This window comes from Hermetia illucens, chromosome 6 (assembly GCF_905115235.1).
Source record: "Hermetia illucens chromosome 6, iHerIll2.2.curated.20191125, whole genome shotgun sequence".
In the NCBI taxonomy this organism is placed as follows: domain Eukaryota; kingdom Metazoa; phylum Arthropoda; class Insecta; order Diptera; family Stratiomyidae; genus Hermetia; species Hermetia illucens.
The window spans coordinates 25,821,987-25,847,339 of NC_051854.1; the positions used below are offsets into that span (position 1 = coordinate 25,821,987).

Sequence of the window (25,353 nt, forward strand, 5' to 3'; positions counted from 1 at the left end):
CGCAAGGGCGAAAATTTAAGAGAGGTTGCTGCCTGTGAACAACGCGCACGTACCGAGTGGCAACTCCCTTGGCAAAATGAGCCAAGAGGCAAGTGGACGGCGCGGCTCATCGTCAATTTAGATCCGTGGCTGAACCGAATACACGGTGAGATTGATTACTTCCTTACCCAACTTCTAAGTGGAGAGTTTTCAGTCTTACCTGCACAAGATTGGGATGGCACGATGTCCTGATTGTGTTACGGCTCCCGTCAACATATTTATGCAGACACAGGGGAGCTCTCTCCAGGCAACATTATCGTTGAGATGCCGAGGAGCGCTGGCAGATGGAGTCGTGTTGCGCAATATGTTCGGGCTCTTCTTATTGCGAAGAAAATTGAATTCGACCGGCGGAGAGACCGAACAGCAAGGGGTTCCCTGAATTTACAACTCCCTACCTTCTCTCCCCTCCCGTTGGTGAAAGGAATTTTTTACCTGAGGGCTCCCGGGAGAATGGAAGGGCTAGCCCGAAGTAATATGTCAAACGTTTCCAGGCTAGTTCTCTAATGACAGGGAGGTGTTTAGTTGGTAGCCCGACGGCGTATTGTTGGAGGGTCCAACAGTCTATGCTAATCCTAAAAAAAATATGGTACAGAGTATAGTAGGAATGAAGCACACATTATACCAATTTTCGCCGAAGATAGGATAACATGAGCTATTAATAGCTTTCCGACGCACCAGCTTTCTGGTATTCATGAAATATTGCCGGTTGTTGCAGAGGTAAATGCGGACAGTACTCCTGTAGCTAAAGGAAATTTTTGGAAGCTATATAGTAATAAAAATAATGATCCACACTCCGAGAGGCGAGTACAATTTGTCTTCATCCAGAAGGCAAGTCAGCGGACCTACGGTCCACGAAAAATTTTAAACCTAACATACAAGCCTCATTTCCTTTGTACTGAAAACCGTGAACGCATCTTGGACTTACACCTCAGAGTGATCCTAGGTGAATTGCTGCTAAACAGATCTCAGCATACGTATCTGGAAGGAAGATCCACTGAAACAGACCTCTACGAAATGGTGAAGGGAAAAGGAAAGAGAATTTATTACAATACAAACAGCGCATGTAATGATTATGCCATGGTTGGGTGATAGTCGACTAACTAATCGTCGACCCAGAGCAGAACTATTTCCTCAAACTTTTGATTATTAGCTGTGGATGCCATTTTGAAAGGAAACTGCCTTCCGACTGTAGCCTCAGGGCGAATCAAAGTATGTTCAAACGGAGATGATGCTATTCACCAAGAAAACCAAAATATCGAGACTTATACAGCCAGCAGTACTAAAAACAAAACCTAGTTTCCAAACAAAACATAGTACTGCGCACCAAGGAAACTAATAACTTACTATATTACATAACTATTATACTTCAATGAGAAAGTGAGCATTGCACCGAAAGATGGCTCTTTGCATATACACAGTCCCATCCTCATGTTGTCTCTTTTATAGGGCCTACCCTAGGAAACGGCTACAATACAATGAGCACCGACAGAGTACATAGAACAGCCTGTACCGACCCCACGTATTCCTTGCAGTCACGCTTTACAGAGACTTTGAATGTTTCATTACACTCCTACGACTATATTTGGGATACAATGCTGTCCGACTGTGGAAATATAATGCTGCCAAGCTTTATGAGTTGATGCAGTTATTAAGCGGAGACCTGGAGAAAATTCGAACCGATAGTCAGTTAGAAGTTAATCTTACTAAAATTCTAACTATGAGAATGTGATGGAAGTGTGGTTTTCACTGATTGATACTCAATGAATTTCAGGGTCGGGGACGGGATGTATTCAGAGTTCCACGCATTTGATCTCTTAACGAAATATAATAATTTGCGATGGAAGAAAAACAGCTACAGAAGTGTAAGGATCCACTACCCTACACTGAGTCAGAATCAAGCTGTGACACTGAACCGTCGTCCTTATCTAGGCTTCCTGTCACAGGAACATCACCAAAATGAGCAAGCCGACGAGCTAATCAGACAGGATTCATTCAGGAGTTCTCTCTCCTTTCTTTACTACAGCTAACACCAGCTGACTACCAGCATAATTTGGTGGAAGAAGTAGCCCTCATCCTCTCACCAAAATCGAAAGATTTGCTGCACTTATCACACAGAAACATATGCCGAATCACAGACATATGTACGGAGCATTCGCCCATGCGTGACAACCACGCTAAAATAGGTTTGACACCACGAAATAGTACTTCTCTGACTAACATTTCACTCAGCGTTGATTTCAGCAGTGTGGAGTCATATGTCCACCTCCCTAACATACCTCATCGTGTGCATACGTCCACCGATCGCTGTCAGTGTTGTCCCGCCGTTGATGTCATCCGGAGAAAAATTCCTTCCTAGTCGCTTTTCAGAAGTGCAAAATGATATCGGATGGATTGGTTCCCTTTTCTCGTAACGATAATGCTTCTCAATCGCTACAAGATCTATAAGGATTATGGCCGTGATGATGCACATTGCCATACGTTGATCTGAATGCACCACATGCTCTCAATACACTTAGATAATACAACATATATGTAAAACTCACTAATTTTCCAATTCTCCGCACTGAGTAATACACCCTCCCAGACAAGAACCACATTTAGCAGGAGAGAATGCATTACTCCAGGCAAAAACAGCCTACAACTTCATCCCGATCGCCATTATCCTGGAAAGATATCGATCGCAGGAAATTTTACTGCTACCGAAGCATCAACAACGCCAGGAGATACCAACTGACTTCACGGCTGCAAGGTTTGGCTAGCAAAAACGGCTAATCATTGGTTTCTGGCGTATGCGCGCGCTCCTCAACAACGCTATCGATAGCCCCCAGAATGCTCACTTTCACCACCTCGAGCGAGAATTCCAACGATATAGGCTGAACATTCTGGGCATAGGTGAAGTAAGATGGTGAGACTCAAGAGCGTACTCCTCTCCCTTCTAAGGCACTGCGTTTTTTTTTTCTCCAGAAAGTTAACTGGTAGCAGACGCGAGTCAGGTGTCCAAAAGTTCCTAACGGCTACCGCAAGGCGTGCTCTCTCTTGAGCTGAGTACCAGTTTCTTGTCTGCAAGATGCTGGTCCAGGTTAAGAAACATCGCAATTGTACAGTGCTATGCATCAACGGGGACTCTCGATATAGCGAAGAGGCATGTTTGAGGCATGACTTTTTAAAGGTGGCATTGTGACCAAGATATGAATGCCGAGATAGGCTCTGACAACACCTTAGTCGGACATGTTGTGGGGAGGCATAGACTCGTTGACCGTAACAACAATTTCTACAACTTCTACCGCCTCGCCATCGATGGCGCACTTTTCAAGTACAAGGCCTGCCACAGGCTCAGTTGGGTTTCAACCGACTATCTAATCAGATCGACCATATCGCTATCAGCAAATCTACCTCTTGCTTCCGAATGTGCATAACAAAATAAAAACTCGGCGATCCTACGAATTCCCCCGATGTCAAAATCGCTGAAAGGCGGAGAGGAGCTCTCGGAAAACTAATCAATATAGAAATGCATAAATAAAAAATCAAGCAGTGGAACAGTGTCAGACGAATCATCTTTCGCCCTGATTGAATGGAAAATAATAAAGTTATTTAGAGTTCTATATAACAGAATCAAAGATGAAAGAAGGCTAACGCCACTCGGATAACACAAGTGAGTAAACTCGAAGAGAGGAATAGAGAGGATGAACAATACTTGTTGGCCCTCGTAGGACCTATAAAGGTCTCTCCCCGGAAAAGGAAAAGCTCAATCAAATAAATAAAATTACGAACACAAGGGATGCAAACACCCAAAAAAGAACTGCGAAAGCATGGACCAAGGATGGCGCAAAGAAAAGAGCGACATACAAGAGAATCACGGCTCGAATTGACCATCATCTCCAAAAAAGGCAATATGACTTACGATGATATTGTTAGGAAGTTCGAATTCGATCCGGAACTGATACACCTTGAAAAAACGTCAATCGAATCGTTCCCAAAAAGAAAATTTAATGCTGGCGCTGAAGAAGTCTCCTGACAAGGTGAGTGAAAATTTATTCTGTAAAGTGAAGAAATCTTTCGAGGAAGAAACTCAAGTACGAGCCAGGGGAGAAGTTACGACAAAGGAGGATATCTGCGAAACTCTAGAAAAACAATTCCCTTCACTCGGTTCGCAAAAATCCACAATCAGGAGGGCGCACGGAGTTCAAATGTCTCAAATTTGGCCACTTAGCAGCGGTATGCAGTAGTGATTACAATACATCAAAAATTCGAAACCGAAATTCATATATTGGCGTCAAATGACAGAAGTCAAAATCAAAAAATCATAGCAGGTGATTTCAACACGGCTGCAGATTGAGGTAGTCGAACTACGAATATCAGAGGCCCTACTTTGCTCGAAATTCTCGCTGAGCTAGACTTCGTTCTTGTAAACACCGGAAATTTATCCAATTTCCGAGGGACAGACCCAGGCTCAACAATAACCAATCTAACAAAAAAATGCGCCATGCGGCGGTGTGCGTTCCTGCGAATAGGGAGCTGGAAATCAGGATTGGCCCATGAAAAGGTTTGAAAGGAGTCCTTTGATAAAGATGCCATTGGAAGATCATGATCCCGATGATGCGGTTTTTGTTTAAAAAAATACCAGTAATACCAGCTCTCAGGCCTTTGGGTATAATACTAACCCTTTCATTTAGACTATCACAAACATCCATGACTATAGGTAGTTTTCGAATCTGGGGCACCACATCGAAATCGTGAAACTAATGCCACAACCACCTCGGCCATCAAAGAAATCGCGGAATTATGGCCGATATGCTTTCAAGCAATAGGAATTTGCGAAAGACGTATAAGAAGACCAGACTTCGGCGAGAATCAAGAAGCGTACGCAAAATGCGGAAGTAGGTTTAAACAGAATATACGCAGCAGCAAGCGGAAATGCTTGGAAGAAATTTGGGGGAACAGCGTACAGGGTTGCAACGAAGAAGATGAATGGACGGGCACCACAGCTAACCTGGCCGCATTTTTGTCTCCATGTAGTGACGCTACCCTTCTCCACGCATAAAAGAAAGTGCAAAAAGTATAAACAAGCGTTGGACATCTTCATCATTCTGCGGTAACTGATAAATAGCTTGTGGAGATTTGCGGAGAGAATCAGGAATAATAAAACCCCGGTTTGGTTGCCATCTCAAATACAAAACAGAAACTAGTTTTTCTTTTGAAACCAAATAAACCGGGAGACCCATTATTATGCCCCGCCCCGCGCGATTTGCCTTGAAAACACAGTGGGAAAGATGTTAGAGAGGATACATTTTTAATAAACTTTTCTACATAGCAAAGAATCATAGAATAATGCAGGGATGGCCTATCGTCAAGCTCATTCAACCTTCAATATATTAGACTTGATTTTAAAGCTAGCTCGCGACGCTATATCCTCCATATTGTGCCGTGTAAAGTTTGGATGGACGTGACAAATGCGTTCAATTCAACCATCTCAGAATAGATAGCCCGGAATGCGGCAGCAATATACATAGGTCCAACAAACAGTGGGACAAATTGTATCAACTGGTAGGGCAGGATGGATTTTATAACGACAAACCCAGTAACGAAAACGGAACAACGATTCGCGTATTTTCTCGCTCGCTATGCAGACCGAATCCTACTCAATAGCTAACTGATAGTGTTCCAATATAGCGTTGATATAACAGCATTGCAAGAGATGCGTTGGACAGGAACCAGTATCCTGGAGAAGAGCCACTACACTGTATATTACAGCGGCCATCAAGTAAACCATGTGCTCGGAGTAGGTTTCCTAGTCAGCCAAAAAATGAAACTTGCTCTTATCGGCTTTGAAAACATAAGTGAACGCCTGGTTATCCATTCTGCGTTTACGAGGCAAATTTCGAAATATAAGCCTCATAAACGTTCACGCCCCTACAGAGGAAACTGCAGAAAAGAAGAAAGATACCTTCTACGAGGCAGTTGAGTAGCCCCTCGTAACCTATCCCAAAATCCTACTTGGAGAGCCGTATTCAGGCGATACGTCGGCACCTATAGCTTACATAAAAGCACTAATGATAACGGACTGCGGATTGGTTATTGAAAGTACCTGGTTTGTGCGGAAAGCGGTCTACAAACACACATGGGGATCCCCATACGGGACCACTTTCAACAAGAACATATAAGGGAGCCAATATAGACTCGGATAACTATCTCGTTTGCATAGTGCTCCCGGCTCGAATTACAACACCGTCTATAATCCTATCTGACAATCAAATGAGAGTAAATACTGAAGCCATCCACAACAAAGCCCTCCGTAACACATACAAGCGTGAAATGAATGCAACAATAACCGCAGCTAACAGATGTCCTGGAGATAAAGCATCAAGAAATGATTTTCACAACCACCTGAAGAGCTTTATCGTTGATACGGCCACAAACATACTTGCCCCAGTCCGAAACAGTCGGAATGGATGGTTCGACGATGAATGTAAGCTAACAACGGAAGAATGCCGCATACCGGACAATGCTGCACTCTCAAAAAAGGCGGGCATACGCAGTGCCTATTACGAACTTCGTCGAGTGGAGAAACGACTTCACAGACAGAAAAAGGTAGACTGGGAGAGCCAAAAAGTCTGTAAAATCGAGTAGTACAGGGGCAACCGCACCAGGCGTGGAAGTTTTACCATCAAGTCAGCAGGATGAAGCCTTATACACCTCGATGCTCATCCTGCCGAGACAAAGAGGGAAATCTGATTTCCGACAGAATGGGCATATTAGAGCGATGGGTTGAGTACTTCGATGAGCTACTGAACAAGCAGAACATCGGCGGGTTGGAGGTCCCGCCAACTGAAGACGACGGACAAATACTGCCACCACCAAGTTTAGTAGAAACAGTCCGTGCAATTCATCGGCTAAAAAATCATAAGTCACTAGGAGCCGAGGCAATTACAGCCGAATTGGTTAACATAGAGGAGACCAACTACACCCAGCGGTTTACCAACTGATGCTCAAGGTACTATCTATAAGATATTCTCTGCTATCTTGCTAGGTCGGATAGCTCCATACGCCCAGAGCATCATTGACCCATACCAAAGAGGCTTCACTACAGGCAAATCAGCAACAGATCAGATTTTCTCTCTGCGTCGAGCGATGGAAAAACTGTTGGAATTTGAACATCAGTTGCACCATTTTTTCATCGACTTTAAAGCCGCCTATGATAGCATAGCCAGGATAAAATTGTACACGGCCATGAGAGAATTCGGTATCCCGACGAAATTGATAAGACTGACTAGGCTGACCCTAACCAATGTGTGAGGCCAGATAAAAACAGCAGGATCACTCTCAAGACCATTCGACACCAACAACGGTCTACGCCAAGGAAATGCCCTATCATGTGTCCTCTTTAACCTGGCCCTGGAGAAAGTAATCCGTGATGCTGAAGTAAATGCAAGAGGTACGATCCTCTTTAAATACACCCAACTACTGGCCTATGCTGACGATATCGACATCATGGGAAGAACCACCCGAGACGTACAAACTGCCAAACAAAACTTCATCCAGATCGAGCAGGCGGCGCAAGATTTTGGGCTGCACATCAATGAAGGCAAGACAAAATGGTGGCAAGGTCAGCCCCGAAAACCAACCAACCAACATCAAACCGCACTGGTCAAACGGGAAGAATAAAGATAGGAGACTACAACTTTGAGACCGTTGATAATTTCTCCTAACTAGGGTCGAAAATCACAACCGATAACAGCTATGACGATAAAATCCATGCACGGTTGTTGTCAGCCAACAGAACCTATTTCAGCTCACAGAAACTGTTTCGCTCGAAACGTCTTACCATAGGGTCAAAGCTCTTACTGTACAAGACAATGATCTTGCCAGTCCTCATGTATTCCTCGGAAACTTGGGTTCTTAGCAAGAAAAATTTCGAACTCTTGGCCGCGTTCGAGCGAAGAATCCTCCGAAGAATTTTTGGTTCCCTACATGAGGATAGACGATTTCGTAGCCTACATAACGACGAAATCAATGAGCGATGCCATGACCGTCAGGTTGTGGATAAAATCCGGCTCAATAGGTTACGGTGGGCGGGTCACTTAATCCGTATGGATGAGGATGATCCAGCCCGGAAAGTCTATAAGAGCAATATCTATGATAGAAAAAGAAGACGAGAAGACCCTGCCTGAGGTGGAGCGATGGCGTAGGTCAGGATGCCAACTTTTAGGGATATCGAATTTGTGGACCTCGGCGCAAAACCGAAGTGTCTGGAGTTCCTTATTAAAGCAGACCTAGATCGGATACCGATTGTTGCGCCGTTGATGATGATGAAAACACTGTCGGAGGTTGCTTCTAGCCAAAGTGGTACGGTCCATCCTGCTTTACTTGTCACCTGTATGAATTGAAGCGCTTGCAAACTGGTGGCGGGCATGATCCCTGTCAACATTCTGACAAAAGAAATGAGTGTGATGTACCATGCAAGACGTATGGAGGAGCACACAGAACGTAGGAATGCGGCAAGGTCAAAGTCGCATGATCTCTGGCAACGCAGTTGGGACGAGTCTATGAAGGGTCAGTGGACGCACAAGCTCATTCCCAACATTAGGGTGTGGCTTGAGCGGAAAGATGGGGAGGCCAACTATAGCATTGCCCAGTTCCTCACGGAACACAGTAGTTGCTACAGGCAATATCTACACCGCTTTATTATAACTAACGTTCAAATGTGAGTTGGATGATTCTCATAATTGTTCTAGATGCGGTGAAATACCGGAGGATCAACAGTATGTGATGTTTCACTGCGCAAGGTTCGCAATGGAGCGGAGAAACCTAAACCAAGCGTTGGGCAGGAGCGTGGGGCAGGGAACTAAGTTCCGGAGATGTTGAGGTCGAAGGCGCACTACTATTACCAATAGAGGGGCACAATAGGAATGGTTTAGTGGATGAGAATCCCACACACGGAAAAACCAAAATGATAACGAGCAGTGGATCGGGTAATTCACCTTGTCAGGCCAAACTTTGCAAATGATACCTTCAGCTTGGTGTATCCACTTCTCCACTTTAATAAGTCCGTCCATCAGAAACCTATTATTCACTAATCATTGATAGCATCCCAGCCGGATACGCAATGGACTCTTGGAAAAGGTTTCAGTTACACTCTAAGCCGTAAGTTCCGAATGTCTGCGAAAGGTCAGTGCGGAAAGCTTCCCCGGTTCGAACCAATTCGCTATAAGAGGCGATTATCATGCCTTTTTTTGCAGAGAAGTTGGAATACGCCAAAATATCTTTCTACCCGAACAATACGACCCGCGCCGTTCTCTATCCACCTTCCCAGCGCCAATAAATATCGAGTGTTTATCCGCCCCCGCCTCGTCGTAATGAGGATAAAATAAATGAACAATGATTCGACATTTTGGCTGCAAGCGGCATTCGCCAAATGAACTAATAATAATTTTAGCTCTACGGTGTTATCTTTCGGTCAAATTAACAACTAAGTGCTCTGTCAGGTTGAGTATGGGTTAAATTATGAATTCCATATTTATGAACAAAAAATGGTTGAGCGGACATTTTGGTTGAACCTGAAAAGATCCTAAATTTCTTGTCTCTGGTAGCAAAAAGGCAACACTAATTGTTAAATAAGTGTTATAATGTACAAAAACGGAAAGATTGAAAGATTTCAACTCACCTGTAATCATTTGCATATCGTCAAAGCGCCTCTAAAAAATTCCACACTCACTTTCAGTCGCATACGCCGGAGACAGCACAGACGAAATTGAAACCACCGTTAAACCTCAACCAGCCAAAATGCATCGTCACTTCCTCGGCATTGCCACATCAGCGCGAATACGCGCAACTCAGCGAATCATCACCCAACTGAGCGAAAATACCTCATCACCGCATATGGCAAGGGCAGCCATATTGAAGTTTCATAGCAGTTCGCTGGCAAGCCACACCGAGAAATCGAGTTCATCTTGTAATAATTGCAGAATATCGGCAAAAACAAGAAGCAGCAACCCCAAATATAAGTCAAAAAGTGTTTTGAAAACATTGAACGGGAAAACGGCCGGGCGAGCGTGATTATCTTCAAAGTTTCGTGATTTCGCAGGCATTCAACATTTTCAAGCTCGTGTGACATCCCCAGCGAGAGGAGTTTCCTTGGAACGATGGATTTTAATATGGAGTGGAATGTGATTTGCCGTGTCTGCCTGCAGGAGGGCGACATGAGATCGCTGTACGACCGGGACGACAAGGACATGTTGGTCTGTGATAAGATTATTAAATGCGCCAATATCACGGTAAGTGCAAAGTCACGAAATTTCATTTTTCAGGGAAGGTTGCGGCTGTTGGACATCTGTCAGAGGAAAGTCCGTGTTATGTTGAAATGGGTCTTTCACTGGTAACACTTGGCAATGTCAAATCTAACTTGCGCCAATATTTTGTTTACCGTGGGAGATTTGGATGAAAATTAGGAAAATACCTGTTCCTTTGCTCTCAACGCAACTAAATAAATGCAATGAGGAGTTTGACATCCTAGACGCAGTCACTTGGCTTTCTCATTTCCCCAATTCAAGTAATTTGGGGTGACTTAACTCACAAAGTAGCTCCTCGTCCACAAGACGACGCGACAGGGTTGAAGGATTCAGGCAAACTGCCAAGAGATTCAATTCTAATTCACCAATTCAGCAACCATTCAGGGCGGCTTACAATGCATTTTCAAATGAAATTAAAGTGGACAAAAATGGAATGGATGTGTAATACGTGTCCCGATAAACTGTATTTTACCGACTTAGGAGAGGTCTAACCACACCAAGGGGCTATCAACCTGAGGTTGGACTGAAGACTCAAAACTACAGAGACTAAACGCGAAAATGACGGTTTTTATATCACAATGATTGATGTCTGGCTCTTATTTTGAGCATCTCCAACACTTCAAGTAAATCTTTTAGAACTAATATCGTCGCTGTTCCGCTGGTGGCTGTCGGGGGCCGAGTCTACTCGCACTACCTAGCAGCCGCGGGTCTCAGATGGCGAAGGCTTCCGAGCTGTGCCAACTCAAGGAGCATTTGGCCCGCTTATAACATAGCCCGATCACGAGAGCTGCTGTACCAGACGCGTGAAAATGCATTCAAAATTACGGCGGTCTGCACGGGGCACTGGCCCATAGGGGACCATGCCGCCAGGCTTGGCATACCCTACAATTCGCATTGCCGAAGCTGCGAAAAAGGAAGGGAAACCCTCATGCCTTTCTCTGCGATTGCCCAGCTCTGGCTAGAGGCAAGCTGCGGACACTGGGTAAACCATTCTTTGGGGACCTCAGAGAGATTTCTAGCTGCAGGGTGGGAGAACTGCTTTCCTTCGTGAATGCTACGGGCTGGCTCTGAAGATCCAATCCGGTTTGACTCTACCTCCCTGCTCCCATAACAACAGTCACGGTCTTAGGAGTTTGGCATCAAAACGGCGCACCAAAGCGCTAATTGGGCTCCTCGGAGTGGTCACTGATACCTACTTACCTACCTAATCCCGTCACTAGGTCTTCTCTAGTTTCTATGCCTGGCCTATATTGCCCACCAAAGGACTGTAGCTCCGGATTTTTTCTTGCTACTTTTCAATAATGTTCTGGCGCAAAGTACAGCCACTTGGATTATGAAGTACACTCGTTTTTCCTTGAAAAGCAAAACTAAACGGGGCTTCTGTGTTCAACACTGAATTAACTCCCTTCCATGTTTCGAAGCTCGTCCTCCATTATGCCACACCTATTCCGAAAAGCGGATGTAGATTCATTCGATACGAGGTACGGACAACGAAGTTATCTGCTAGGTCATAATACTGCGCTCGCAAGTACCGCTCTTGTCATTAACGCAACAGAAGTATTCGATATCCTGTGTAGTTCGTTTCTATGGCCCACACGGCAACAGTGTCAGATATATTTGCATGCTAAATAGTGAACCCCCTTCTCCGTAATGTTCGCTGAACAGCAACAAGTTAACTCTTCTTTCTGCATCATCTGCCTCATTAAATCATGAGCAGTTCTGTGTGTGTGTTTGTTAGTGGTGGAGGAGAAGCTACAGCTTCTGAGCACTCAGGCCGTGTTGGCCCATTGTACTCGCCTCCTCCGTCTAACGGAATATTCCGGATTCGTTAACGTACCGCAGGATTTTCGTTAGTGGATGTGATGCTACCCGTCGCAACTGGAGAGCATCGGCACCAAAGATCTGATGTGTGATGCGTCCATAGGCGAGGTATTCACATAAAAAATACTCCATGGATTTCACTTCTTCATGACGGAAGGGACACGTATCATCTTGAATAATTGAATTATGGCCTATCAGAATACCTACAATCCTGCAAGTTTTGCTTTTACACAGAATACACTTTGCAATATGCATGTTGGTTTCTGATAGGCTGGTTTGGTGTGTCCAACAGCATTCAGACTTTGCCACCTGCCATTATGGGAAACTTATTACCAGTTTATAAAAACAGCCTTAGCCAACGCTACTGATACTCCAATTGCTGGTTTCGGTCCCGGTATGGGGAAAATTGGACCCCCTTTTGCTTTTCCCACTTCCCTCTATACTGCAGTGACCAGGTACCCAGAGTAGCTCCACCGTATTGAATCTAGAGGTAGAGTTCAAACGGTTTCTAGATTCCTAAACGATTTTCAACATGATCAAAGGACTACTTAACGCCCGCAATGCAGCCTGGCTGTCACTGCAGATTACCATGCGCCTACCAGTTTGCCTCCCTTAACATCGCATATACTTCAGCTTGAAAAACCATTGTATATTGTCCCAAGAGAAAGGCCCACTTCTCGATTTTAATTCGAGAAGTAAACTCCTGCTCCAAAACCATCGGTGTGAAAACTTCTGTGCATCCGGCCACCCATTCTGACTTCCCAGTTCTCTCCAGGTTTCAGGGTAACTTCATATCTTCTACCAAACTAATGTATGGAGACCCGAGAATCAGAAGGCATTGTAAGAACTGGATTCAGTTCTGCCAGTACCTTCCAATGCTCTGTGTCTCCCACATTCGGATCTAAGCGAATTGTTCTATGAGTTGCTCTCATTGCACTGCTTTGAATACATGAGTCCCCACGTCGAGGCAAAGTTCCGTCTGCAGACTCGTTTCAACTTTACCTCTACATATTTGTTAAAAAGCAGCTTTTTATCTAGAGTGACTCCTAGATATTTCACTTCTTCGGGGAGTCGAAGTGTTGTTCCCTTTGTCCCTGGGAGTCGAATTTCATCCAGTATTCTCCTTTTTATAAATGAAAACATTGTGGTTTTATTTGGATTAACTGAAAGTCCTTGTCTGAGGCATCAACTGTTTATTAACGGCACATTGTATATTCCTACACACCGTTCCAAGATCCCGATCAGCAGTAAGCACAGCCACGTCATTAGCATAAGTTTGAGCGTATTGGCAAATTTTGCAGTTCGCATAGTAGTGAGTCGATCAGCATACTCCACAGAAGTGACGAAAGCACACCTCTATGGGGGCAGCCTTTCGTTGCTTCTGATGTTAGTGATTGACACCCACGTCAGCAAACAGCAATCTATGCTTTAACATAGCATAGATCCACTTAATTAAAGTATCATCAACAACATGTTCTCTGCCGGCATTACAAAATGTTTCGAAAGACGCACAGTCGCCCACGCCCAAACACCCCCATCGAGTACTCTCCCTTCAGAGTTGCATTCTCGATGTTTGAAACTAAAAAATGAAGAACAGACTCACAGGACTTTCCACGCGGGTAAGCATTTTGGTTTTCACTTAGGGGATGCGACCTTAGTGCCTTCCCACGAATGTGACACTCAACCTGTCTCTCCAAACCTTTCAACAAGAATAATACGGGGATTCCGCCACTGCATGCACTATCTTCCGCAAGCAACCGAAGTGGGATAGCACACCGAAGATGCTGCAATTTGCTCTATTTTGTGTGAGTCGAAGGCCGTCATTGTTCTTAGCTGTCTCTGAGCACGTTCAGAAACTTTTGGTTCAATTCGAATACAAAGTTGAAAACCTCCACGTTTGTAGATTTGTCTTTCCTGGCATTCATGAACTTCACCCTCCAGTGTCCGAAGTCCATGCCCAGGTCCCGTTAACCCAACATACGAATGTTCTGTCCTATGCAGCTCATCATCATCATCAACGGCGCAACAACCGGTATCCGGTCTAGGCCTGCCTTAATAAGGAACTCCAGACATCTCGGTTTTGCGCCATATATTTCGTCTTGTCTCCATTAATGTGCAACTCGAGATCTCGTGCCACCTGGTCGATCTGGATGAAGGTAGATTCTATAATACATCTCGAGTAGTTCTTCACATAATGTCAATATCGTCAGCGTAGGCCTGTAATCTGGTAGATTTCAAGAGGATTGTGCCTCTTGCGTTAACATTTGCATCTCGGATCACTTTTTCCAGCGCCAGATTAAAGGGGACGCATGAGAGAGCATCCCCTTGTCTTAGATCGTTGTTGTTGTTGAATGGTCTCGAGAGGAATCCCGCTGCTTTTATCTGGTCTGGCATATTGGTCAGAGTCAGCCTAGTCAGTCTTATCAATTTCTTCGGGATATCGAATTCTTTCATAGCCGTGTACAGTTTTAGCCTGGCTGTGCTATCATAGGCAACTTTAAAATCAACGAAAAGATGGTGCAACTGATGGCCATATTCGGTGTGGTTGGTCTTTGGTATGGACCAATGATGTTCCGACCTTTTATGTACCAACCAAGATAGCGGAGAATATCTTATGGACGGTACTCAGCAACGTGATACCTCTATAATTGCTGCACTACGTGATACCTCCTTTTTTATGTATGGAACAGATAATGCCTCGTTGCCAGCCGTCAGGCATTCATTCGCTATCCCATACCTTGAACATCAGTTGATCAACCGCTTGGTGTAGTTGATCGCCTCCATTTTTAACTCTTCTATATTTGATGGTGGCAGTATTTGCCCGTCGTCTTCAGTTGGCGGGACCTCCAACTCACCGATATTTTGGTAGTTGAGCAGTTCATCAAAGTACTCAACCCATCGGTCCAATATGTCCATTCTTTCGGAAATCAGATTTTCCTCTTTGTCTCGACAGGATGAGCATCGAGGTGTATAAAGCTTCATCCTGCTGACTTGTTGGTAAAACTTGCGCGCCTGGTGTGGTTGCTCCCTCTACTTTTCGGGTTCACAAATTTGTTCCTCCAAGTTTCCTTTTTCCGCTCGCCGGAGTTCGTGATAAGTCTCCGCGCGTGTGTCCTTTGAGATTGCAAAATTACTCGGTATGCAGCATTCTTCCGTTCCGTTGCTAGCTTACATTCATCGTCGAACCAGCTGTTGTAACTCCTTTTGCAGCTGGGGCCATGTAAGTTTCTGGTCGTATTTATGATAACGTTCTTCAGGTGATTGTGAAGATGATTTATTGATGCTCCATCTTCAGGATCTCTGTTGAATAGATAGATGTTACGGAGGGCTGTGTTGTGGATGGCTCCAGTGTTAACTCTCACGTGATTGTCAAAGGGGATTCTAGGTGGTGTTGTTATTCGAGCTCGATTCACCATGCCAACGAGATAGTGATCCGAGTCTATATTGGCACCCCTATATGTTGTGACATTTATCAAGGCTGAGAGGTGGCGGCGTTCTATCAACACCTGGTCAATTTGGTTGAAAGTGGTCCCGTCTGGAGAGACTCAAGTTTGTTTGTGGACTGCTTTCAGCGCAAACCAAGTACTTCTAACATAATTTCGTGTGACACTACTAATTGAATAATCTGCAGTCCGTTATCATTTGCATTTTTATATAAGCTATGGAAGCCAACATATCGCCTGAATACGGGCTGCGTCCCTACTTGGCTGTTAAAATCCCCAAGTATGATTTTGATATCATACCTGGAACAGGCTTCGATGGTTAATTCTGCTGCCGCGTAGAAGGTATCCTTCTCCGACTCTGCAGTGTCCTCTGTAGGGGCGTGAACGTTAATCAGGCTTATATTTCTAAATTTGCCTCGCAAGCGCAGAGTGCATAGCCTTTCGCTTATGTTTTCAAAGCCGGTAACAGCGGGTTTAATTTTTTCACTGACTAAGAAACATACTCCGAACACTCCGACTCTTCTCCAGGAAACCGGTCCCTGTCGAACGCTGTTACATCAGCCCTATATTGGGACATTGTATCGGCTAGCTGCTTGGCAACTCTATCTCTGTGCAAGGAGCGCATGTTCCATGAGAATGCGCAAATGGTTATTCCGTTGTCGTTGCCGGGTTCGTCGTTGTGTAGTCAATCCAGTCCGAGGCTCCTTTTGTGGCTTCGTAACAGGTAGTTTGCCGTATAGGGTTGTCAATCCTACCCAAGCCATAACCTGGAGGACCAGTTGGCACAATTTGTCCCGTTTTTAGGCACGGGAGCGCGTCAAAGATGGAGTCCACCAGGCAAGAAATTTGTCATATTTTACGTTTTTACTACCTGAGAGGTAAAAATGCAACGATGGCGGCCGAAAAAAATTGTGAAGTTTATGGGCCCGATACTGTAACGATTCGCACAGCACAGCGATCGATTTCGTTCTGGTGTAGTGGATGTCGAAGATACACTCCGTAGTGGTAGGCCAATCATCGTAGAAACCGATAAAATCGTCGAAATCATCCAAGTAGACCGGCATGTGAGCATTCGCCCGATTGGCCAGGAACTGGGTATAGACAGTAAAACCGTTTGGAACCATTTGCAAAAGATTGGATTCCAAAAAAAGCTGGATGTTTGGGTGCCACACGAGTTGACGCAAAAAAAATCTCTTGGACCGAATCAACACATGCGATGCACTGCTGAAACGGAACGAATTCGACCCATTTTTGAAGCGAATGGTGACTGGTGATGAAAGTGGAACACGTACGACAACCTCAAGCGAAAAAGATCGTGATCGAAACGCGGCGAGCCGGCCCAAACGATCTCCAAGCCCGGACTCATGGCCAGGAAGGTTTTGCTGTGTGTTTGGTGGGATTGGAAGGGAACTATCCACTATGAGCTGCTCAACTATGGCCAAACCCTCAATTCGGTCCTCTACAGTGAACAACCCGACCGTTTGAAGCAGGCGATTGACCAGAAGTGAATATTCAGAATTCGTCAATAGGAATGGTATTGTGTACCACCAGGATAACGCTCGGCCTCACACATCTTTGATAACCCGCCAGAAGCTACCGGAGCTCGGATGGGATGTCCTATCGCACCCCCCGTATAGTCCGGACCTGGCACCAAGTGATTACCATCTCTTCCAGTCCATGCAAAACGTTCTTGGTGCTACTAAGTTGGCCTCAAAACAGGCTTGCGAAAACTGGCTGTCTGAAAATGACAACAAGTTTGCGAACAAAACGGCGTATATTCGACTTAAATCGGATAATCCTAAGTATGTTAAATAAAGCGTCAAATTTCGATCACAAATACGACATTTCTTTTTCCCGAACCCAATATAAGTAATACGGCGTAGTTAGAACAGAACCTTATTGGGTTAATTAAAAGAATAATGTCACTATTAATGAATGCCAGCCCTTACCACGTTTTCCTTCGCCGACTTCATTTTCCCAAGCGTCGCATGAGCCCTAAGAACTGCGACCCTCGGCGATCTCAATAGGCATGAGTTTATGGCGAGCGCTGCAGGGGGCGATGCCATTTGTTACGCGATGAGTTTCTTTCGGTAGCGACACAAAATTTCCTATAGGTACCACACTGTGTGGACCATGACCTAGCAGGCAGAAAAGGGAGCCTTTTAGCCGAGCCGGGAGCTTTTTAGCCGATACCTTGTTTGGCTAAAAAGCTATTTCTTGGGACAACTCTTTGAAAGGTCGGCAAAGGCAGTTGTAACAAAGGTATGAACCCGCGAGTACCTCTAATCTCTGGCTCATAGGTATGGCTGCTAAGCTTTGGCAACAAACAAGGCGGTCCTTAATAAAATTAGCACGAGGAAGGGTTCGTTGTGGTTATGTTGGAACACACTTAACGCTGCCCTGGAGGACCAATGAATTTACCGCCGGTCTGAGACCATGTTCTTACTACTCTGAGTGATCTAAAGAGTTTTACTCTATTCGAAGCAACTTGAGCAAATTTTGTAGCTTAGGGATCTCAGAGGGAAACCTGCCATTCCCCAAGCGCGTTGAACTTGACAACTTGGCAACTACAATTGGGGCGGCCAAAGCATTTCATTGGTCGACCAAGGGGTACATTACTCGTTAAGCGTGGAGTGACTCGTAGACAATACGTTGACAGCATCTTTCATGTTGAACAACTTTGCGGCATGAATTTCGGTCAGCTATTTGGGACTATCATAGTGTCGCTTAGTGTCTTCCAAATATCCTGGTGGTCATCGGTACATAACCCACTGACGAGAGCAAGCGTTCTGCGTTGATTACCTGCAGTAACTTACCTGCGAGTAATTCTAGAGATAGTCTTTCATCCGGACAAAAAAACGAAGCAATTCGATTTGCTATATCAATAAGAAGGACGACGAATGATTACTCTTTCTTTCTTGATATTGTTATTCTCTATTTCATTCTTAATGGAACCCTACTTCAGTGCTTCTCTCAAGACATTTAATACTGTGTTACTGATGCAAAAATCTATCGCTGAAACTAGAATTCCAGCCCAGAGTCCGAAATTGAGAGGGCTTACCCTGGTGAGTCCATTCATGATAATGGAGACAAGAAAAAATCTCTATTTCTTTACATTAAGGATAGTAAAAACGAGAGGGAATATGGCGTGCAACCCTCAAAACAACGGACTTCGCTCCCACTAAATATAATAGAATGACTCTGGCAACTGGCTCTCGAAACACGAATATAAAAACATTTTTAATTTCGTTGAAACAATATTCGTTTTCTGAACATGATTTCGAGTCAGAACAGAATTTACAAACACGAAACTGGAGACTTGTTTATTGGAAAGCTGTTGTAAATCTTAACAATTCGATCGCACAGTTATAAGCAAATATCCCTTAAGTACTTCAGTAGTTACTTTTATACTCTTAAATTGTCTTCCCTTTTCAATAATTCTGATACTGACTAATTACAGATAAAGCGCGGTATGAATCTCCCAGAACAAATATGCAACAAATGCTACAACGATTTAGAAATTGCCTACAGATTTCGCACAAATTGTGAAAGTGCCGATGCAATTCTCCAGTCATTCATCGATGGTAACGTTGTGACTGATTTAATAATGTCGTCGGAAAATGGAGAAGTTTACAAATACAAGCCACCACAAGGACTAAATGTGAAACGAATACGACCACTGCCAGTCAAATTAGAGCCGTCTAGTGATGGAGAGGATCAACACATCGATAACATCATCGTGGAAAATGGTTTCTTAGATGGTGAATGCAATGAACAAGAAGTGAGTATTACACCCTTTTCTGAAGATGCGAAGATTTAACGAATTCATTAATTTTTAATCTTATTTTACAGGAATATATCGAGGAAATGAAGGACGACAGAGAGGATGCTATTGAAAAATTGATAGTAAGTGCAATTTTATTAATTATCTATTCTGTTGGTTCATTGAGTGACAAACTTTTTGAAACATACTGTAACCCGCAACTTTCTACTTATAAGCCCGATGTATGTGTTCCGTGATTCCTTACAAAATCCTTACATCAGCTTTTGGATGAACAATGTAAATCCTTCTTCATTGCCCTTAACTAAATAGAATAGTCTCCATATTATGATAAATAACACGAACTCTGTGATGACACAAGACAGCTTCTAAATCTATTGCTGATTGCAATATAGTCAACTTGATTGTTAGTTCGTTGCCGGCCAATTGAAAACCAAATGACCTTATGGCAGACTCAATGTTCGAAGGAAGTAACCCCAATAGCAAGGCGCTGGAAGCTACTGAAACAAACCTCTCGGCATTATTGTTGCAGTCACCAAAATTGTAATTCCCTAACACATATCCAAGCACGTCGTTGTCGAAGCCTGGCTTGGTATTCAGATCACCCGTCACAACCGCAATACCACCTGTATTGAAATTTTCCTAATTTTGGATCGGAATTTTGTAGCCAGTATCCTGTCCGGAACCAGTTCCCAAGTAAAGAGGGTGGGCGCCCTTGCGGTTACCGTAACCATTATTCCGGTTCAGCATTCACACCTTCGTCCATGACCCTTTTTAGCAACCTTCCTTAACCCGAAAATGTCCAGCTTGCAGTCCTTGAACTCTCTGACCGAATCCAGGAATACAAACTGAACAATTTTCTGGTCCCCGATACGGTTGAGTAACATACGAACATTCCAAAAACCAGTTGGAAATTATCATAAATTCCGCGCCACAAAAAAAAATCGAGGAGGCAATCAAACGAATGAGGCAAGATATCAAAGGCTATATCTCTCTGAGTGTTCAAAAAAGCGTCTCCCGTCAACTCACTTTTTTCTTTTTATCAGCAATCACACATACTCCACGTACAGCGCCCTACATACTGCTCTATGGAGATGATGCTTTCCTTACGTCACATAATAGAGCTGATTTCGAGAAACTTGTTCAAAAATGGAATGATCGCCTTATGCACTACGGTCTGATACTGTAAATGAACAAGCGAAATTTTTGAACGGCGACTTTAACGAAATATGGACTATCACTCTCGGATCTATGCTCTCAACCAAAGGGGGACTGCGCCGACGAGAGTTCACATATTAAGACTAGCCTGGGGATCGAAGTCGATGCGAGACACCCAGAAAGCCCACGAAAACAACACTGGTTTGATACGATAAATGGCGGTGAGTCAGGTCTATGACCGAGAAAAAGAAAGTAGAAAAATTGAAACGAGCCAACCCCGCTACTGAACAAGGAGTTTATTGGAATATCCCGTCGTTTCGTCCTTAATCCGTGTTCAACCACGCATTTTCCGTTTAGCGAATTTTTTTCTTCATCATTTAACATATCATACCCATACGAAACTTAAAATCTGCCAAGTTCATTTATCAGCCGGCAACCCTCTCTCTTGCTCCTTTCTCCATGTCATGACTCAGATAATGTTCGGTCAAAGTCGAATTAAGGCTATCGATATTCACCTCGTCGGCTAATGCGAATAATCGTTCGTACTGAATGAATTCCTTCTCAATCTATAATATCCCATGCTGGGAATATACCAATTTTTGATACTGACTGGTGGAATATCGCTTACCGCTGGATATTCAGAGGCTATCATTTTACCAAAGTGGTGACCCCGACGGCCAGGGTGGTGCCCTTGTTGCTAACGCCATTTTTCACGTGTCCGATATTATCCGCTGCCCACCGGAAGCCAGCAGGTTCAGGCTTTGAAAATAGCTTTGTTCGCGCACTTCACAGGTTTGCATGAAGCCCAGCTACGGAAGGTGCTGGGCGAGAACAAGCCATCCCAACTTTTGCGCGAATTGCCTCGCCTCTACGAGCGCGATATAAAAGTCAAATGTCTGTTTGTTGCCGCCGTCCACGCAGCCACTTCTAAAGATTCTCAAATCACAATCCATTGAGCATTTGGGCAGGATTGCAAACGACCTGCACGAGGTGGAACCAACGGTAATGGTGGCATCGCAAATTCCTGCATGACCAGCTACCCTGCCATTACGTGCAAGCTCACTGCGGGAGACAATCCCGCAGCCCGCTATTACATCGAAAAGGTCTTCCCCGAGGCGCCCTAGCGAAATACAACAGCACGACCAACAATGTGGGCGTTTGATTTCTCTCGTACGACAGAATCGTAGTCGTTACCGGTTCCTGCTGATACCACTCCAGGTTCGGTGCCAGAGCTCAGCGTTGTAGGCAGCCGTGTACCTGCAAGACTACCGTCGTTGCAAAACTGAAGACGTCGGAACTGCCTGACGTGGATGATCACATCAGTCTTTCCGCAGCTTACGCTTCTGTTAGGAACGGCCAAATATTCAGCATCCGAGACGAACGCGCTCTATACCAAATCCCGGTCGCGTCGGAGGACGTCGGGGAAACCGTCGTAAAGACGCCTTTAGCATTCCCATTCGTAAAATGCTACGACGATGATATCCTCGCGTTCTCGTGCAGGCAAGACAAACATCGTCAGCACTTTCATTAATTGTTCTCCACAAAGCACGCGGCTCTCGCAAGGACAGACTCTATCGACGCCTTCCAACGCTGCAAGGATACCATCATTAATGCTATAACTATGGCCTTCTTCTCCCCGTCAGGCCCCTCGCTCTTCGGGCAGACATTTCTAGCCGTGTCAAAGGAAGTTGGGCTCCATTGCGATTCTTTTCAAGAAAGCTGTCGCCGACGGAATAAAGGGACTTGATGTGCGATCGCGAACTTTTTCCTCGCCGTATTTAAGCACTTCCAACTTATCTTGAAAGGCAGGTAATTTATCCTTTTCACGAACCACTGCCCGCTGAGTTTCCCTGCCGAGCAAAGCACTGAGAAAATATCCCCACGTCAGTGGAAATAATTGGATTATATTCTCTAGTTTAACGTGAAATTTACGTTCACACCAAGTGCAGATAGTCTCGTTGCAGACGCGCTCGCAAGTTAAAACCGTGGAGATTCCTACACTACCAGACAACGAGGGTATTAGCGAAGCGCAGTTTGGAACGACAACGACCATTACCTAGGATCTAGTCCGCTGTTCAAAGCTAACCTTTTCTCAGGTCTTGCGTTTTGTTGATGTCACCGGCATTCATACACCATCTCGAGCCGAATTGTATGGTAGAACGCATGCATTGAACTCTCAAGTCCACACTTAAATGCTCGCTAAAAGCACCGTGACCACTCGCCCTGCCGACCTTTAAGTCTCAGGAGCAAAAATGTTTTCGGTGCATCACCACGAACCTCCGCCTGCAACATCAATCGCAGCCGGTACTCATTCGCCAACTTCAACTTCGACCCTGGGTAGACCAAATCAGCCAGCCTCAAGTTCAATGTGTGCCCGAAGGTCAACGGCTAAAACTCTTCAACCCCCAGTTCGATAGTGGTTGCCGTGACTAGCTATTTCGCAGTCGGAACCACCGCGACTAGCTACTACGCAGTCGGAGCTACCGCCTTCACTTTCGAGCCGGAAGACACCTGCTATTCCTGCACAGCCTACACAGTCCCCGTCGCTGAGGCAATGTCCCGAGTCCCACGTTGAACACAAAAGAGTCAGTTGTGTATACCCTTTTCTAACCGATCAGTGGGGAGGGAGTGACTTTAATATCCCGACTACTATGCCGTGCTCGGATAGCTACGTGCTTCAGCATTCCGAGCCACCGCGACCAACAGATTAACCACATCGCAGCAGCCGATCAGCCGCAACAGTCTTGGGTCTCGCAGTTCTCACCGCGCCCTTATTACTATTCTTTCTCCTAATGTTCTTCTTTCTATAAACCCAGTTCTTAATTATTTGCTTGCTGTTTACTTACATTTTTTAAACAATAATTTCTCTCCAAAACAGATTGAGAACTATGAAATGGACGACAAAAATATTTGCACTATGAGACCAGTGAAAACAAACAAAGCCAGATCGAAAGCTGCAGCCAACAAGAATAAATTGAAAGTGGTTCACGCACAAGCGATAACCACCAAACCAGACGGCACAACCATCATTCGTTACCGTAAAAATGTAGAGGAGCAAAAGCCCTTGAAAATCTGTGAGATCTGTGGAAACACCTACAAATATAAACATGCGTTGGAAAGCCACATGAGGCGGCATCGAAATGAGAAACCATTTTCCTGCGAGTACGATTTTATTCAATTGATAACTGTTGCGTTTGAAAACTTTAATGGATTTTTGTTTTTGCAGGATTTGTGGACGAGCGTTTGTTATCAATTTTGAACTTCGGCGTCATATGCGAACACACACTGGTCAGAAACCGTACGCTTGTCGATTTTGTGGTCGAAAGTTCTCAGATTTTGGAAGTCGAATTAAACATGAACGGTAAGAAGTGAGATGACGATGGTCATCGCATGTTTTAAATTTAACTTTAGAGAAAATTCTCGTTGCACCTACCTAGCCACAGTAAAATTGCTTATTGGAAGATTAACAATCACATTTTCACATTTCAGAACCCACACCGGCGAGCGACCATACACCTGCGAAACCTGTGGAAAATCCTTTGCATACTCTCACGTACTTTCAAGTCATATTCTAACTCACACAGGAGAGAAACGATTCGCGTAAGCTGCATATCTTCCCTCCAAGCCAGGCCTAAAATAATCCTTAAAATTCACTGTTTCATTTCAGTTGTTCTATGTGCGGAAAACGATTCACAAAATCTCATCATCTCAAAGCCCACTTGAATACTCACATGAAAAACTCAAATAAACACGCCAACTTCCTGCAAGCCACAGCTACCACTACGACAAAGGAAATCCTCGAACCAACGGAAACACAAATCATCTATGAAACGGCGCCGGATGACAAAGTCTATGGGGAAGTGTTGGCCGCGTTGAATGATCAACAAAAAATTGAAGAATTCGTTGACGAGGAAGATGTAAAAGTTTTGATTTCAGAAGAAGAGCATCGACACGCCATCGATTCTATAAATATTCACACATAAAATTGGCTTTTTTAAGTTATTCCTGTGCATATGTGATCGATGTTCTGAAGCTATTGTGATTGGATTCCAATAAATATTATTGCTGTTATTGTTCAACATTGTGTCTCTTATAGAGCGAGTACGCGGCAAGCGTCAATTGGCTTTTAGGGTTGCGCTGATTGCAATGGGACTGTTGCGGCAGTCCCTGATTGACTACTGATCAAGACTAACAATTTCTCAAATTTCGGCCGGAAACACTGAAGAAGTGCAATGCCTGTTAATACGCTAAAAGGCATCAGATATCCCAGAGAGCATTTACAGATTTCATCCAGTCATCGTGTGATAAAAAATAATGTAGGTACTAAGGACTAAGAAGTCAATGGTAGCTCACATGGGAGGACGCATTTCAGCTGGTAAAGCTTTAACTTGATTGATCCCAATTATCAAAGAAAATGTATACAGCTTAGATACCAAGATCCTTCCTAACGTCCCAACGTTGAAATGCAGCCCTCCCTTTTTAAAGGACTTTGTATAAAGTAAAATCTTATAAAAAAGTATCTGCCACACCCAATTTACTCGAAAACAGCTAAACCTATTGTCAATAAATTTGATAAGAAGGCGTAGTCTGCAAATTCCTTTACATACAGCACGTTTAACGGGGCTCCCCATGCACCCGGGCTGAAACACTTTTCCAAAGAATATGGTCGGGTGCGCCATTTAATGAAATAAAACATAACTAGTGCATTTCGAAACTGATCTTAGCTTTGATATCAGTTGATATATAGGAGACTGAGTCCCGAAAGTGACACAGATCTACTTCTCATAACCCATTAAACTGAAAATTCTAGGAAGTAATATTTTCG

At 44.3% G+C, this 25,353-nt stretch overlaps 1 protein-coding gene across 1 annotated transcript; it reads left to right on the forward strand.

The window, feature by feature from the left end:
- The first annotated feature begins 9,931 nt into the window (after positions 1-9,931).
- LOC119660532 (zinc finger protein 90-like) lies at positions 9,932-24,607 on the forward strand. Its single transcript, XM_038069160.1, has 7 exons — positions 9,932-10,310; positions 19,050-19,370; positions 19,442-19,495; positions 23,407-23,690; positions 23,755-23,889; positions 24,018-24,128; positions 24,196-24,607. The coding sequence occupies exons 1-7, from the start codon at positions 10,179-10,181 to the stop codon at positions 24,509-24,511; spliced, it is 1,353 nt and encodes a 450-aa protein (XP_037925088.1). The 5' UTR covers positions 9,932-10,178; the 3' UTR covers positions 24,512-24,607.
- Positions 24,608-25,353: the final 746 nt, after the last annotated feature.